Source organism: Carassius gibelio, chromosome A19 (assembly GCF_023724105.1).
Source record: "Carassius gibelio isolate Cgi1373 ecotype wild population from Czech Republic chromosome A19, carGib1.2-hapl.c, whole genome shotgun sequence".
Classification (NCBI taxonomy): Eukaryota; Metazoa; Chordata; class Actinopteri; order Cypriniformes; family Cyprinidae; genus Carassius; species Carassius gibelio.
In genome coordinates, this window is record NC_068389.1 from 3441675 (window position 1) to 3458638 (window position 16964).

At 41.9% G+C, this 16964-nt stretch overlaps 1 protein-coding gene across 3 annotated transcripts in view; it reads left to right on the forward strand.

Annotated features, from left to right (window-relative positions):
- Positions 1–283: 283 nt before the first annotated feature.
- LOC127934884 (tenascin-X) overlaps positions 284–16964 on the forward strand; it is a 57112-nt gene continuing 40431 nt past the window's right edge. For all 3 annotated transcript variants that reach the window (XM_052532421.1, XM_052532423.1, XM_052532422.1), the window contains exons 1-4: positions 284–382; positions 2704–3236; positions 9208–10206; positions 11469–11588. In XM_052532421.1, the coding sequence (XP_052388381.1) occupies positions 2873–3236; positions 9208–10206; positions 11469–11588 (1483 nt within the window). In that variant the 5' untranslated portion in view covers positions 284–382; positions 2704–2872. The remainder of the gene's footprint in view (positions 383–2703; positions 3237–9207; positions 10207–11468; positions 11589–16964) is intronic.

Consider the following 16964-nt stretch of genomic DNA (forward strand, 5'->3'; position numbering starts at 1 on the left):
TGCAAATCAGTTTCAAAAAGTCCAAGCAATGAAGAAATATCCAGAGATCAAAGACATAAAACATTCAAGCTGCTCATTCGAAATATCTAAAAAATCAGATGTTTTCGAAATGATCCACCCAGCAGAGACCTGTAAAGCACATAGAATTACATCAGAGAGAAGCTGAGGAGGAAGTGAGGAGAGAGAGAGAGAGGAAAAATTCTTCAAGTATGAGGAAATTTTACTGCTCTCCTCCCTCCTTCCCTCTCTCTTCTGCCCCCTCGCTCTTTCTTTCCCAGTCAATCAGGAGTTTTCAGAGCAGTGTTAGAGCAGCGAGCGACTGACAGACAGACAGACAGACAGGAGCGGAGTGAAGCAGCATCCAGCATCAGCAGCTCTGCAGGTAAGACTGACGAATCTCCCTCGGATCGCTTCATGATCGTTTGATATTAACCCTCTTAAATCACAAGCTTCAGAATCTTCAGCATCTTTTACTTTTTCAATATGCTTTATTAGAAAGTTGCACATCTGTCCACTGCAAAAAAAAATTATAATAATAAATAAATAAATATGTAGCATATAATCAGAGTTAGGCTACTTAGAGTATAACCCTTTCACCAAATAATGTGAATTTATTGTCTGATAAAAATAATAATAAAAATTATTTAAAAAAATTATAAAGTCCTTTCGACTGTTGCAGTAATCTTGTGAGCTGTGATGTGTCCTCTTCTGAAGACTTGACTAAAGAAGTTCTGCTTACAATCACAATAAAATCATCAGTTTTCATCCTGTCACGGAAGAGTGCTCACATGATGTCTGACTATAATATATATATATATATAGTAGTCTGCTATTAGTAGCACTATGACGAGTAGTCAACATCTGAAGTCTATCTATCTATCTATCTATCTATCTATCTATCTATCTATCTATCTATCTATCTATCTATCTATCTATCTATCTATCTATCTGTCTATCTGTCTATCTCATATCAGAATGTGCGGCCTATAACACTAGTTTCTGTCTGTCTGTCCAGCCTGCCTATTATTATATTATGAATTCTAGAAAAAGTCTGACACAGACCAGATTCTGCATGTTTAGACAGGGCTCGTTTGTGAGAGGGTAAAATGATGATGATATTAGTTCATGAAGACAAATGATGATATGGGGAAGAAAAATGATTATATTTCTATATTTCTATCATATATATTACTCTTTAGCTTTAATTTATTTTTTATTTCAGTTTTATTTGTCAGTATTTTAACTCAAACCTCTTTTAGTTTATGTTTTTCGTTGTTGTTGTTTTATTGAATTGTGACTATGCAGCTCAAACACTATGACCTTTATCAACACCAAGGTCATGGGTTTGACTCCCTGGCAATGTATGAACTTGAATAAAACGTATTCCTTAAATGCAATATTGCCTTGGATAAAAGTGTTTCAATTAGCAGAAACCAGTAGTTTTACTATTTTAAATAATAATCAACAACACTGTCGCACAAAATAAGTAATGACAGATTTTTCAGATGTATTTTTTATGAAAAACTCTAGATAAGAGCTGGTTTGGAAACGGTGTGTAGATTGGAAACAAGTGAACTAGCACTGCACTACAGCTTGAACCAGCACATTTATATCTCTCTCCCAGAGGAACTTTTCATTGTTCAGAAATCCCTCTTGGTTAAATCAGATTAAAGATTATGTTATTTTAGCTATAGCATTTTCACCTATCCCAAATTTAAACCCTGTTGAACAGTTTGTTTGAGCATTCAGACATTTCCTAAAATCTCTGTATGTTAAACTGTGGTTAGAAGCAGAGTTTCTTGTTAGTACTGCATGACATGTGCACTTGAACAGACCATGCTCTTCTAATGACATCAGTTGATGTTATATTATTAAACCAACATGGCTCAAAGGATGAATAAGTAACTGTGGTTTCAGGAAACTGCCTAGTTATTTCATGCATCGAATTCTGGCATCTAAGCACTAGAACTATTGTTCTGCTGATTTATATGGGGAAGTAGCACTGAAACCAACCAATGAGATGAAATCAGGTCCATGGTATCTGAAGAGGGAGTTGTTTTGGTAATAGAAATACAGTTACTGATATTTCCGTATAAGTACTTATCAGTCTCTGTACTTATTCATTTATTTTGATCGACCACATACTTCTAGAGAAAAGTACAATGGTGCTTCCATGCTACGCTTATGTTGTACACTGCTAATGCTAGTACCATAATGCATGCCCAAAACGCCATAATATGAAATAATGTGCAAAAAAACATGTAATCAAAAACTTAGTTCTGTAAAGTACCTCTGTTCCCACTTGGCAGTGACAGTTCAGTGGTATTTTCAGATATTTAAATGAAATGATTAAATCTTAGCATTAAAGGATGTTTGCTTAGGTTGTGACATTTCCTTTCTCTGGTTTGATCTGGCAGACAGATATAGGAGCATCTGTGTCACAGCTTGTGAACACCACTGACTCTGTCATGTAGAGTCACCAGCAAATCAAAGCTGACCCTGTTTACTCTCATAACACTCCAGCTCTCATTAAACTGGCACTGAAACTACTGCCCTTCTCATCAGTTTTAACACCATCACTTCAAACCGTCCATTTCACCCCAAAACTTGGGAGTAAAATAGCTTGAAAAATGTGGTGTGGTGAATGTCTAATATGAATTTTGCATAACACAACTGACTGAAACTCATATTTGTTTGAAACAGGAGGGGACCGAGGCTTAAAGAGAAGAGGACACTGCAATGTTTTACATCACTCCATGAGCCAAAAACTGAATTGAAATGTTTCAAGTGCTGAACTGAGTAGAATAAAATATGTTGCCATTTACAAAACAAAGCATCATCCATTAATTTGACTGTGTTCCTCTCTTGAAACATGGCGTTAGTGTTGCCTTTCCTGCTACTGCTTCTGCCAAGTCCTGCCCTCTCCAGTCAACATCTGCAGGCAGGAGCTCAGCGTGTCTCCAGAGACATCCAACCCCAGCCTTTTAAACTTGTTATTTCGGACACATGTGCACAAGATGGGGCCAAAGAGAGAGAGATAGACTGGAATCCTGATTCTCCTCTGGTCTTGACCCATCAGATCCGTCTGGTGCCAGGGTCAGGATCAGCTTGTGGTCAGTGTAAGCAGGACTTTGCAGCCTTGCATGAGCGTATTGAAAGACTGGAGAAGGAGGTGTCGGATCTGAGGGAGAAATGTGGAGGTCCAGAAGGATGCTGTAGCTCCCAGCAGAGCAAAGGTAAAGCCCTTCCTGATGGTGCCCATGTCCAGCCACACTCCAACCAGACCAGCCCTCACAAGCTTGTCAAAACTAGATCTGTAGATTTAAATATCCTAAAGGATCTGTGTACAGGATGTCTGGAATTACAATCCTGAAGGATTTCCTTCAGGAATATTCAGTTCTAATCCAATAGGATCCAACAGATAAACTAAAAGTGTTAGTTTTAGTTTCTGTTTCCGTTTCAGAATATGATTCCAAATGTACTGTATCTAGTAATAATTGAATTCTCAGAGGATTCATAGAGCATTATTATTTATCCCACTTAAATCCTTTAGCATTTATTCTGGATTTTCTCAATTCCATAAGCAGTGCAGTGCATTCAGTTCCTCTTCAGGAACTCTAGTGTCCGAGAACGCTTTTTGGGAACGCCCTTCAGCATGACCAGCTCTGAATAATATGTGTAATCAGTTTTATGAATAGGCGTGACATCATAGGCTTGTAACGTAGCGACCAGGAAGCTATAAAAGCAAGTGAGGTGGAACAAGCTTCAGCTTTCTGTCATTCAGCGAAGCTCTGTGTGTGTGTCAGTTACAAAGCAAATTACATGTCTGTTGGTCTTATTTACTGTTGTCTATCTTGAAAAGTTGCACAAGCATATCATGGCAAGGAAGGCTGACAGTAAGACGAAGCATTTGGGCAAAAGTGGATCGTGTTTCAAGCTGTGTGTTCCTCCCTGCTCTCGCTACATCACGAGCGGGGTATACACACAGTTTGTGCGCGTACTGCTTGGGAGCGGCATCTGCACTCGTGGGGATCGCAATTGGATCTGGTAGAGGGAATGCAGACGGGCAAGTCCCTATCTTCGTCCTCACCTGCCAGATCCAGCGTTCGCTCTCTGGGATCAGAAGCACGTTCTGGCGCTACTTCCCCCCTAGCTGCCTCCGAGGAGGTGGATGAGGAGAGCGTTGATGAATCGCCCTGTCAGTCACCACAGTATAAGGAGTTGTTGGAGGTGATAACTCGCGCGGTAGCCAAGTTAAACATTGATTGGCCCGCGCAGAAAAAATTATCTCGGCCACCACCTCCACGCCGGAGCCTGCCTTTTTCCCCCATCTCCACACCGAGGTTTCGAGATCGTGGACGAAACCATTGTCATCCCATTTATTTCTCCCCGCCTCTAATTATTATGGAAATGTGGCACATTTAGATGTTGGGCGGGAGCAGCCCCGGCCGTGTAGCAGTTCCTCATACAGAGAGGTGCAAAATGTGAGCATCGCCTCTCGCGCTCCCCCGCAATGGGAACGAGGTCGGTGGCGCTCTAAGCAGGAGGCTTCTAAGACAAGGCCCGATCTGAGGGTCGTGCTTCAGTCCAGGAAGCCCTCGACAAAATGGTCCTTACAACCAACATCAAAAAGCAGGGCCGCTGAGGGTGACACCTAATGAGGATAAGTGGGGTGCACCGCATTATACGGTATCCGTCTCTCCTCAGAGCCCTCAACAGCAGCTAATTCAGTTGTTTCCTGCTGGTCCTCTGCTTCAGGGCACCGAGCTAGCAGCTCATAGTACATCAGAGACCAGCTTTGAGAGACTGGTTCCCTTAGTAGACTATTTAGCAGCGTGGAAGCTACTGACAAATGTGTCTCATTGGGTCCTGCAGATTGTAGAAAAAGGTTATCAAATTCAATTCAGCGCTCTGCCGCCACCTTTCAACAGGGTGTTTCCCACACTGGTGGGCCCCAAGCAGGCTCTGATATTGGAACAGGAAGTAAATATCCTCTTGAGGAAGGAGGCCATCGAGGTGGTCCCTCCTCATGACAGAGAGTCTGGGTTCTACAGCCGATACTTTATAGTTCCAAAGAAGGATGGGGGGTTGCATCCGATTTTAGATCTGCGTCAGTTAAACCATTCAGTCGTGCGACTGAAGTTCAAGATGCTTACTATCAGGCAGGTCATGTCTCAGATCAGGTCCGAGGACTGGTTTGTCACAATAGATCTAAAATATGCTTATTTTCATATCTCCATCCTTCCCAATCACAGGAAGTTCCTAAGGTTTGCTTTAAGGGGTGAAGCTTACCAGTATCAAGTTCTTCCTTTTGGCCTAGCACTCTCACCCCGAAGTGTGTGGATGCTGCGCTGGCTCCACTGCGACTCCAGGGCATTCGCATACTAAATTATATAGACGATTGGTTGATTTTGGCTCAATCAGAGCAGATGGTTGTTCGGCATCGAGATGTCATTCTCGCCCATATAAAAAAGTTGGGGTTAAGATTAAACGTCAAGAAAAGTGTGCTTTATCTATTACAGAGGAAACCTCATCTGGGTGTGGTGTGGGATTCAACCGCGATGCAGGCATGTCTGTCCCCTACTCGTATCGAGTCAATCCTCACGTCAGTCAAGAGAGTCAGAGAAAGCCACTCTCTCACTGTCAAGCAGTTTCAGAAACTATTGGGGTTAATGGCAGCTTCGTCCAACGTTTTACCTCTTGGCCTGCTGTACATGAGACCCCTACAGTGGTGGCTCAAGACCAAGGGATTCTCCCCAAGGGGAAACCCCCTTCGCATGATCAAGGTCATGAGGCACTGCCTACGTGCCTTAGACATGTAGAGGAAGCCTTGGTCTCAGCGCCCGGTGCTGGGAGCTCATTGCTTGTGATATCAAGATGCAAGAGATGCTAGCAGTACTTCGAGCATTGAATCATTTTCTCTCAGACCTAAGAGGTCACCATGTGCTGGTGCACACTGACAACACAGCGGTGATCTCTTACTTCAACCACCATGGAGGACTTTGTTCGTGACCCCTGAACAAGCTGGAACGCCAGATCCTTGTGTGGTCCCAGGGCAAACTCCTTTCGCTAAGAGCAGTACATATTCCTGGGCATATAAATGTGGGAGCAGACATCGAGCATCACGTTAGTTCAGTCAGGTCACGTGAGTCTCTCTTGCATAAGCTGACAGTCAGCTGTTCCTGACGTGTACCAATCCAGTCTTGACACCTATTTCCTGCGGTCTATTTAAATTCCCATTATTCAGTGTTTCTCCATCGCATTGCTGCTTGCAATTAACTCCCTTCTCCAACCCCAACTCCACCAACTGAACCTGTAATCTGATCTAATTTGTTCTTTCTTTACAGTGTCTTCATTCAGTCCCTCCAGAAAAACGTGATTATGCGATCGCCTGATTTAATGCATAATCAGCCAAAGGCCGCATATTTATGCGGGGTTGCATTTTTTCAAATACGCCGCTCTTTTGCCGCATAAATTGTCGATTTTAGAAAGCAAAATATGTGGGGCTAGCATAATTTCATAATCCCTGTATTTTCGTTGCAAAAAACTCACATATATATTAGCAGAAAGTTGAAAAATGTTGCGTTTCTTTCACACAAGTAAAGCGCCATTTCCCCCTATTGCCATGGGAACCTTATGAAGTGACGTAATTACGTGACGTGAACATCATCTGCAAACCCCGCGTTGAAACCAGGGTGAAACTTGAAGCATGCAAATCATTCTTATTTGCCAACAAAAATAATCGCAAAAGAACGCGCGAAGCAGTTTCCCGATTTGATACATGACAGTGGAGCCAAATAATATTGCGAGAACTTGCGAAAACTGCGGTTTGATGAAATAGAGAAAAAAAGGTGATTCCCCCAACACCCCCTTCTCACTAGGCTACTAACACTGTTGTAGTTTCAAGTTGATGCAACTTTACAGTTGTAAGATTGCACTTTTTTGTTACAGAACAGTACCAAAAACTTACAGTTGTAATTATATTAGTAGTATGTAAAATAATTTACGTTGCTGTAAGAGATTGCAACTTAAATATTATGTGATTTAGTATGCTTTCAGCTTGCTTATCATAGGAAGTAATAAGAAATTACTCTTTACATTATGGTAGTAGCCTAGTGAGAAAAAAAGTGTTGGGGAATCACCTTTTTTTCTTTTTCATCAAAATTTCATCGCATAAAATTGAAAAAATATCCCGCATATTCCATCGCATTTTTTAAGAAAATTAACTGCAGTGTGGAAAAAAGGATTTTTGCCCGCAACAATCACCAAAAAAATAGTTTTTCTGGAGGGACTGTTCATTGGAAGCAGTCTCCATGACATTTTGTTTACAACTCATGTAATTGAGAATTGTAATTATGTAAACTTATGGTTCTGTTCTGTACCCCAGGGGGGTTTGTCTTGCTGTTTTCCCCACTCTGTCCAAGCATGGCTGCATGGACAGGCATGTAGAGTGTTGCCCAGAACATAACCATACCGCCAACACTAACTGTATGCAATTATAATTGTCATTAAATATACTTGACGGAAGTGGTCCTTATTGAAATCCTGTCGAGGCAGGGGCCAAGGCCCGGGGAATGGAGGCTTCACCCCGAGGTGGTGAAGCAGATATGGACTATATTTGGTCAGGCTCAGGTGGATCTGTTTGCGACTCAGATGACATCGCACTGTCCCCTTTGGTTTTCTCCAGTTCATTCAGCTCCTCTGGGACTTTCAGGCCCTCTCAGTGGCCCCTTCCTATTTAGAGTGTGCGCCCGGCATGGCCAAAGTGGTTCTCTACCCTCAAGCGGGATATGTCCCGAAGGTTCCTTCAGTTACCCCACAGCCTATCTTACTGCAGGCTTTCAGTCCCCCTCCCTTCAGGGAGCCAGACCAGCAGAAGCTAAATTGTATGTGTCCAGTGCGAGCACTAGATGCATACATCCACAGAGCTGCCATGTGGAGAAAGGTGGACCAACTCCTAGTATGCTATGGTCCCCCTAAGAGGGGTCTTTCAGCCACAAATCAGACCCTCAGTCAGTGGATCGTGGATGCAATTACTCTTGCCTATGAGTCCTCTGATCTCCCCTCACCATTGGGAGTCAAGTCTCACTCAACCCGCAATATGGCGGCTTCCAAGGCCTTCTTGTCAGGTGTGTCGACGCAGGACATCTGCAACGCAGCTGGATGGTCCACGCCCCTCACAGTTGTCAGATTTTGTGGTCTAGATCTGCGAGCCATTCCCAGCTCTTCTATTCTCTTGCCTTAGCTGTGCTTCTGTATACACACTAGGCAGGGACTTGCAAGTCTGGCGGCGTGGGCATTCTCAATCCCAAAAGGCGTTCTCGGACGCAGCTCGAGTTCCTGAAGGGGAACGTCCCAGGTTACGTATGTAACCATGACACTGCCTCTCAAGGCCATACTTCCGGCATCCCTGCCAGACTTCACTTTATTCCTAGAAGCTGGCGCTTGTTCCACCTAATGTGCTTTTATAGCTTCCTGGTTGCTACATCACCTGCCTATGACATCACGCCCATTAATATGTAACCTGGGACATTTCTCATGCACTATCCTGTTTATATTCAGGATGTATCTTTGATACTACTACTATTACTACTAGTACTACTACTAATAATAGAACAGAATAGAAAAAAAAAAACATTTGCTGAATCTCATCTAACATTTCACACTGCAGTCCTGTTTTCAATAAATATATTATTCTTGTTTTCTAATAAAAATGTTTCAGTATCCTTTTAATAAATAATTAATAGTAATACAGTATACTGTATGAAGAATAAGCACATCCTGTGTGAACAGTCCCTAAGTGTGTAAGGCTGCAGCTGCTATAGTGAACACAGCTGTTTCAGATACAGTATGACCAATGCTTCTAATTCTGAATAAAATGAACAGAAAAATATGAACAGGCAAAAAGTGCACAACATACTGTCAAAGGATGAATGTAGATGTATAAGTAGTGCATATGACTCGACAACTATATTCCAGTTAAACAGCACTGACTCAGAAACAAATTGAAAGCTCAGAAACCTGGAAACAGCTGATATTTCAGAATAATGATTTATGAAGTGACACACTCATCCAAATGCACAGTTTTCCCCATCCAGTCATTACCCAATGGATACAAACTCCCATCTTGTTTTTGTTTTACTTTATTTACTCTGACACACAGTTAATGCACTGGTGGCAGTGTAATGTCTTCTTATTTCTCCACAGGTGCGGTCTGTACCACCATTCGTCCCACTATCGATGAGTGTCCGGATGACTGCAGTGACCAGGGTCGCTGTGTAGATGGCAAATGTGTGTGTTTCACAGGATTCAGTGGGCCTGACTGCAGCGTGGCTGACTGCCCTGATGACTGCAGCAGCCGGGGCAGATGTGTGAACGGCCAGTGTGTGTGTGACCCAGGCTTTACCGGCCCAGACTGCTCCTCCAGCACATGTCCTGATAACTGCAACGACAGGGGCCGCTGCGTGAACGGCAGATGTGTGTGTGACAGAGGCTTCACCGGGTCTGACTGCAGGACACAGAGCTGCCCAGACAACTGTAACAACCGAGGCCACTGTGTGAACGGACAGTGTGTGTGTGACTCAGGATTCACTGGTCAGGACTGCTCTGAGATATCCTGCCCGGGAAACTGTAATGGCAGAGGCCGCTGTGTGAACGGACAGTGTGTGTGTGACTCAGGATTCACTGGTCAGGACTGCTCTGAGATATCCTGCCCGGGAAACTGTAATGGCAGGGGCCGCTGTGTGAACGGACAGTGTGTGTGCGATCCTGGCTTCTCTGGGCCAGACTGCTCTGAAGAAACATGTCCAGAGGACTGTAATGATCGTGGACAGTGTGTAAACGGGAAGTGTGTGTGTAAGAGCGGCTTTACGGGTCCCAACTGCTCGTCCAGATCTTGTCCTGAAGACTGCAGTGACCACGGCAGATGTGTTGACGGCCGGTGCGTGTGTGATGGCGGGTTTACAGGACCAGACTGTTCGTCCAAGGCTTGTCCCAATGACTGCAATAACAAAGGCAGATGTGTTGATGGAAAATGTGTCTGTGATGTGGGCTTCTACGGTCAGGACTGCTCCATCAAAACCTGCCCCAACAAATGCAGTAACAAGGGCCGCTGCGTGAGGGGCCACTGTGTGTGTCGCCGGGGTTTCTCGGGGCCTGACTGCAGCAAATGTCAGTCTGGGTTCACAGGGGAAAACTGTGACACTGGTGAGTGATGTAGTTGATATATTACTGTATTCAATCACAAGTCATCCTGCAGCCCCTTTGAAAGTTTGCCGAGGCCCCCATTTGAGAACCATTGCACAATACAACATGAAAGAGTCACATACTGTGATGTTGGCGGACAGAAAATGTATTATTATTTTTAATAAATCAACAAATCAATTTGATATGATGCTTCATATCGCAAATTATATTTTCTATCATATTTTTTTATTTATTAATTTTATTGTATGTGTTAATGATTTATTATCATAAGCATATGCAGACTGGTTTGCATTGCATATAGTTTTACAGTTTACTGCTAATTTTTTCAATTTGGTGCTGCTTACTGAGTTATGCTTTAATATTTTACCATTTTGGGTGTCTGTTGTTTTGAATTTTGGTGTAAAATGATCAATACTGGCATATCATTGCAGTTATTTGGTATGAGGCAATATGCCTTGAAGGTACTTGAAGGTGGCTGAACTTGCTGTCCGCCATTTTGACATTTTTTGAAAACATACTTTTCCGAGCTTATCTCAGCTGTTGATAGGATTTTCACCAAATTCCATTCGAATCATCTTCAGACCATCCTTGCAAAAAGTTATTGATTTCATGCTGATGACATGATGCAAAACTGCGTCTGAGGCTGTATCTCTGGAATGGTGTGGTATATTAACACAACTGCCCACACCACATCAGCTTGATAACAGCGCCACACATTGGTCAAAAATGATTGTTAAATCACATTACAATTGGCTGATTTTGCTTGGCACAGATAATAGCTGCTTGCAGGTACTGTATATTTATTATTATTTTGTGTATTATTACACATCTTCCTTTATATGCAACACATCTATAATAACATCTCCAAATATGTTTTAGTCATTCATGACCCTTTAAGAGTTTCAAGCCATATTTTGGAACCTATTCATGGAAAGTGACAGATCCATATCAGATTTTTACCGCTTCTGACTATGTCCCATTTTTCCACTGGGTAGGATCAGATAGTGTAACAGTTCTACAGATTTAGACACTTTAAATCGCTTCTTTATATTCAATTTGGAGGTGTTTAAATAGTCTAAACATATGGTAACACTCCACTCCATTATATTTTGTATTGCCCTAAGTGTTCACTGTGTCTTGGTGAGTGAATACAGCAGAGGGTCAGCAGTACTCAGACATACAGCACAGCAGTTATTGTTCAAGTAGAAACAGCTGGGATTGAACAGGCTAGTGCACATGAATCTGTTTCATCTTGTGTCCAGCACTGGCGGGCGTCTCGGGTCTCAGTACCAGGGACATCACAGAGTCATCTGTAACTCTGTCCTGGACTCCACCTGCCGTGGAGTATGACACCTACCACATCTCCTTCTCCAGCAGGGCAAGTACAGTCATCCACATGCATTACCACACATATGGGACAACATTACACAGACTAATGCTTTATGATACATCACATGATAAGCATTACAAGAACTCATTTCATTGTCGGCTCTTCAAAAGGACAGATGGGTGAATAATAGCAGTGGATGTTCAACTCAGGAAAACATGAGGTCACTTCCATGCTGCCCTGCCAGGACAATGATTATTTTACAATAATTATAGTTTGTATAAAGAAAAAGAATCAGAGTTAAGATAATCATTAATGCATTATTGGATTACTGGATCAATCATTTTAAGAACTTATACATCTTATTAACATCTGTTGAACAGCCTTAAGTTTATGCTGATTTAAAAATACATAAATCATTTTAACTGTAAATGAGAATCACCCACTTTTTCCACTCTTCTGATATCAGATACAGGAGAGCATTTGAGAGCTCCCACAGCAGCCCAAACTTAAATCTGGCTCAGAGTGTTTTCCAGAGGAAAAACAAGTGAATTTTTACACAGGCATAAAATGAGCCCAATCTGGCAGTGGAAAAACATGCTATTTGCTTTGGACGGAAGCCTTGTTTTGATTTACATCCCTCTGAATGTTTAGTGCCCATCTCTACCTCAGAAACCATATCAATCGCCATCACTACAACTGATTACATGAAGTGAAGTGTTGTTAGGGAGCCACAGAAGACACATTCACTGTGACTGTGGAGTCAGGGCTTCTGACTATTACTGGAAGTTTAATTTCTGGACCAGGAAGAGGAAAGGTTTTGTAGAAGAGCTAAGGGGCTAGACTGAGATTAGACTAATTATTATAGCGTTCATGCTGCAGCACAGGTTTGATTCATGAGTGCAGGCAGTGAGTTCCAACCATTAAGAGAATTGAAAAGACTGGTTATTACAGATTTGAATTTTTAAACTTAAAATGTACTTTCAGTTTAGTTTCTTATTTCAAAGACGTTTGTATTTGGATAGCTTGTAAACTTGCTGCGTGATTCACCCGTGCTCTTGTGATGTTCAGTGCTCAGGTATGAGTCCTGTGAGTCATGATAAAACAGCTCAAAGACTTGTAGAAGCAAGAGAAAATGGCATGGTTGCTTCAGCACATACAGTATGCTTTTACAGCACATTTGCTTTTGTTTACATTATCTCGTTTACACTAAGCTCGTCATGAATTGAATTCACTTTGAAAATGCTGTAAAATATGCAAGAAGTAAGGTAGAAATATTGCAACAGCCTAATCCGTAAATGTTGCCACAGGCACATTTATTGACCATTTTAGTGACCACTCGTACACTGCCGACAGAGCAGACTTGACCACTATCTTTCACCTCACAACTTTATAGACTTTCTTTCACCAAGATTCTTTTATTAATGTTTTACTAAAAAAGAAAGTTCAACCCCGCCCTTGAAAACATGCATGCCTAAATTGAACATACATACAAAATTGTGCTGTACATATCCCTTCATATTAAACTAGTACCAGCTCTGAATTGCAGCAGTCTCTTTGATATGGAAACCCCTACTTGCTTGTAATGGAATTAGCATACAGGTTTTCCTAACTGAGGGGCTTGTTGCCACCAGCTGCTGGACTACAGGGATGTTTCAGCTCAGTTTGATGGCCTGTTTCTGTCAGCAGTTTTTCATTAAGAAACATATGATATCAATCTGCTGTTGGGTGGATGATGTAAGCTCTATCAATGAGGGACTGCAGAAGGCTCATCAGATGCTTCAGGAATTAAATGTGATGATGCTGTAATCTCAAAAATATCCCAACATGCTGAAACTCTTATTTTCTCATGCAACAGTATTTGAAGCACTTCAGTCTAATCCGCAGCTCTCGGACAGCTTCCTACAAGGATTAAAAGCCCAAAAAAAAGAAGTCTAATAATCATGTAAAGTCAAGTCATCTTATTCCTGTACCAGTTCAAAGTTCAGTTTAATCAAACATTCAGCATATTCTGCCTTTATTGGAACAGACTAATGTGGATAATGGAGAGATAGAGAGAGAGAGAGAGAGAGAGAGAGAGAGAGAGAGAGAGAGATGAGTGACAGGACTGGGAAAGGATGATGAGTGGCACTATAACATAGAAGTAACTGTGCTACAAAAAGGGTTATGATGACATCACTGAATCATCAATTAACTGACTTTAGCAGGAAAAATGACTCTATTCAAGAGTTCGCCTGCCCATTCAGTCCTGCCAGATACTGGTAAAATGAACTTGGCTTGCTGTCCATGAAGGAGGCTCGAAAGCCAAGGCTCGGCTTGAGTTCAGAGTAAGAAACCACCCTATGATGGTTAATAAGGGAAGAGAAGGGGTGGTGTAAGGATGAAGAACAGTCGCTTTGAACGGAATAATGACTGCTGCTTATTATACAGTCCAAACGATGATTGGCAGGACTGGTTGATTAGGTTCCTCGCGAACCTGCGTTGTGAACTTCATTCGATCCCCCCCCCCCCCCCCCCAAAAAAAAAGAAAAGACTTATTTAACAAATTAAGGAGAAAAAAATGCTTCTGCGAGGGCAATGGGGAAAAAACTCTGCTATGGTGAAGAGGAAAGTTTAACAAAAGAAAGAAATAGTTCCTGATGAGTAAAGGCTAATGGGGATTGGTCGATACTGCGGTAGTGATGAAGGAATGTTGTGGGGTTTGAAGGACGACTGCTGTGGAGATGAGCTGTTTTACACAACACAGCTGAATGATCAGGCAAGAAGAGTTGTGACATAGAGATGGGAGAATTAGACAAAATTAGAGATAGACTGAGAAATATGTAATCTATCCTAGAGAAAGTCTTATGCCTTTTAGAAAAAAAGTAGAGTCCTTAGAGGTGGTTTTCTGAATTCTCCCAAGATCAATTATATTGAGTTCAGTGATACATTTATTAAAGAGGGGGTGAAATGCTATTTCATGCATACTGAGTTTTTTACACTGTTAAAGAGTTGGATTCCCATGCTGAACATGGACAAAGTTTCAAAAATTAAGTTGTACGTTTGAAGGAGTATTTCTGTTCCAAAAAAACTCCTTCCGGTTTGTCACAAGTTTCGGAAAGTTTTTTTCGAGTATGGCTCTGTGTGACGTTAGATGGAGCAGAATTTCCTTATATGAGTCCTGAGGCACTTCTGCTGGAAGAGCGCGCTCCCGTATAGCAGAGCACTGAGAGCACAACAGACTTCACTGATCAGAGCCAGAGCGTCGCCAAATGTCACAAAAGAAGTGTGTTTTTGGTTGCCAGGGCAAGACAACCCTGCACAGATTACCAAAAGAGAAACAGCATTAAGGGACCAGTGGATGGAGTTTATTTTTACAGAGTTGTGCAAGTGTTTGTGTTTGTTCCCTGCATTTCGAAGATGCTTGTTTTACAAACAAGGTCCAGTTTGACGACGGATTTGCACATCGTTTATTTCTTAAGGATAATGCAGTCCCAACGAAAAAGGGTCATGAAACTGCTTCAAATATCTCTGTGTTGTTAACTTAGCTATCGGCGCGTAAGCACATCAAGTCAACAACATGTGATGTTGTCATCAAACTGCACTTTCCACGTGTACAGCTTAAAAAAAAAAAAAAGACGACAAAGTGGAACTTAGTCATTTTCCAAAACCGCTAAGCAAATATATACAGTTTCAATACATACCACAGAGACGTAATGCTGTAGTTGTTGCTGATGGTGCTCTTGTTAAATTTCAGCCTCTGGATCTAATTCTGGATCATAAATATACGCTGAATCTGACTGTAAGCCATGGTTTGTTTTGGATGATGTTTTTTTCCTCACGGTAATGTCAGCTTCCAAACGCTCTCAACGCAAAAGCCTACTGGTGCTCGTGATTCTTTAGCTCCGCCCACACGCCACGCCTCCAGACGCTCATGTTTTTCCTAAATCATCACCCACCACTAATGGTCTGCTCAAGCAATGTATTGGAAATATTTGTAAAAAATGAACTGTCTGCCTCGTTCAGGCCATAAATAGAAACTAATGCTATCCTATCATTATTTATTTTGCAATGGATATTAACAAATCTACCTTCAACATCACTTCTGGTATGTTCAACTTTTAGCTATAACTTCCTGTTAACTAAAATAAGCAGGAGAAGCATGCCAATTTATAATATTTGTTCTGGAAACAAGCCACGTCAGATTGTTTTAGATGCATCTCTTGTATCAGTGCACAGGAAATCGATTTATGGTGTAAATATTCTAATATATGGGTACACTTAATAGCAGAATTTAGGCCATTTATATTCAATGATAAAATATTTAGAACATGCATTGTATATTCGTAATCCCAAAATTGTATCCAGTAAAATGAAGAAAAGCAAAAAAAATTGAATATAAGGTATTGATGTCTGTTGTAGAAAATAAAAGTAACCCAGAAAAAGGGAAAACAAACAGCTTTGAACAAAAAACAAAACACATTCAGCACATTCAGAGAATATAAGTCTGACTTAAGAACAGAAAATGTTTTGATACATGACCAGTACACTCCAATGCAAAAAAAATACCCCCAAAAAGCTCACAGTGTCAAGTATTAGTAATCAGACCTTTCTGTCCGTTAGCCCCAAGAAGAGATTTGAAAGCTTAGTACAAGATCACAGCAGAACATTAGTGTCTATGTCCACCTTGTCATTCTCCTCTCTTGGGCAGTTAAGATCACCACCACCACCACGTTTGTTAAGTTCTCCTTGCTGGGCAGAGGAGAGGGATACCGTCACCTTCCCGTTGCTCTGCAGAGCTGCAGCATATGTCTTCTTCTGTGGCAGTGAGTTGATAGGAGAGTCGAACATCATCTGCTCACTGTTGTGCCGTAATTTAATTGCCGCCGGGTATATGAGAAAAGGCTGCAGATGCAGAGCTGTCATCTTCTTCAGGACTGGGCTGAAGCTCTATCTTGACCATTGTGATTCGACTAAAATCAGGAAAAAATAGTAGCGTGACATTGTTCTGCATGAATTTCACTGGGTATGCCTACCGTGCACCTTCCAGGATCACTGACCTGTCTTGTCATCTTAGTGTATGAAAGATGAGAGTACACGGCCGATCTGACTTAATGTTACTTTTTGTTCCATCATAAATGCGATGAGCATGGTAAATCTCGATGTCGCGGCCTTTCAGTGCAGGAATCCACTTGGAAATATTAGCTCTGAGAAAGCCGGCTGCGTCTGAGCTCTCCTCTCCCTCTAGTAATCCCACCAGTCGCTCGTTGTTTCTCCTGCTTCTGACCTCAGTATGGTCATTTTATCGGTAAGTTATAGCTGTTTTCTCAAGGTCACGACTGTCCTTTCCTCACGTGCAGCTGCCTCAATGGAATCTACCTGGTCACTTGTCTGTTTCGTCGCTCTAGCTAACTTTTTTAAGCTCTGCTCTTAGGTCTTTAACAGAATTGTT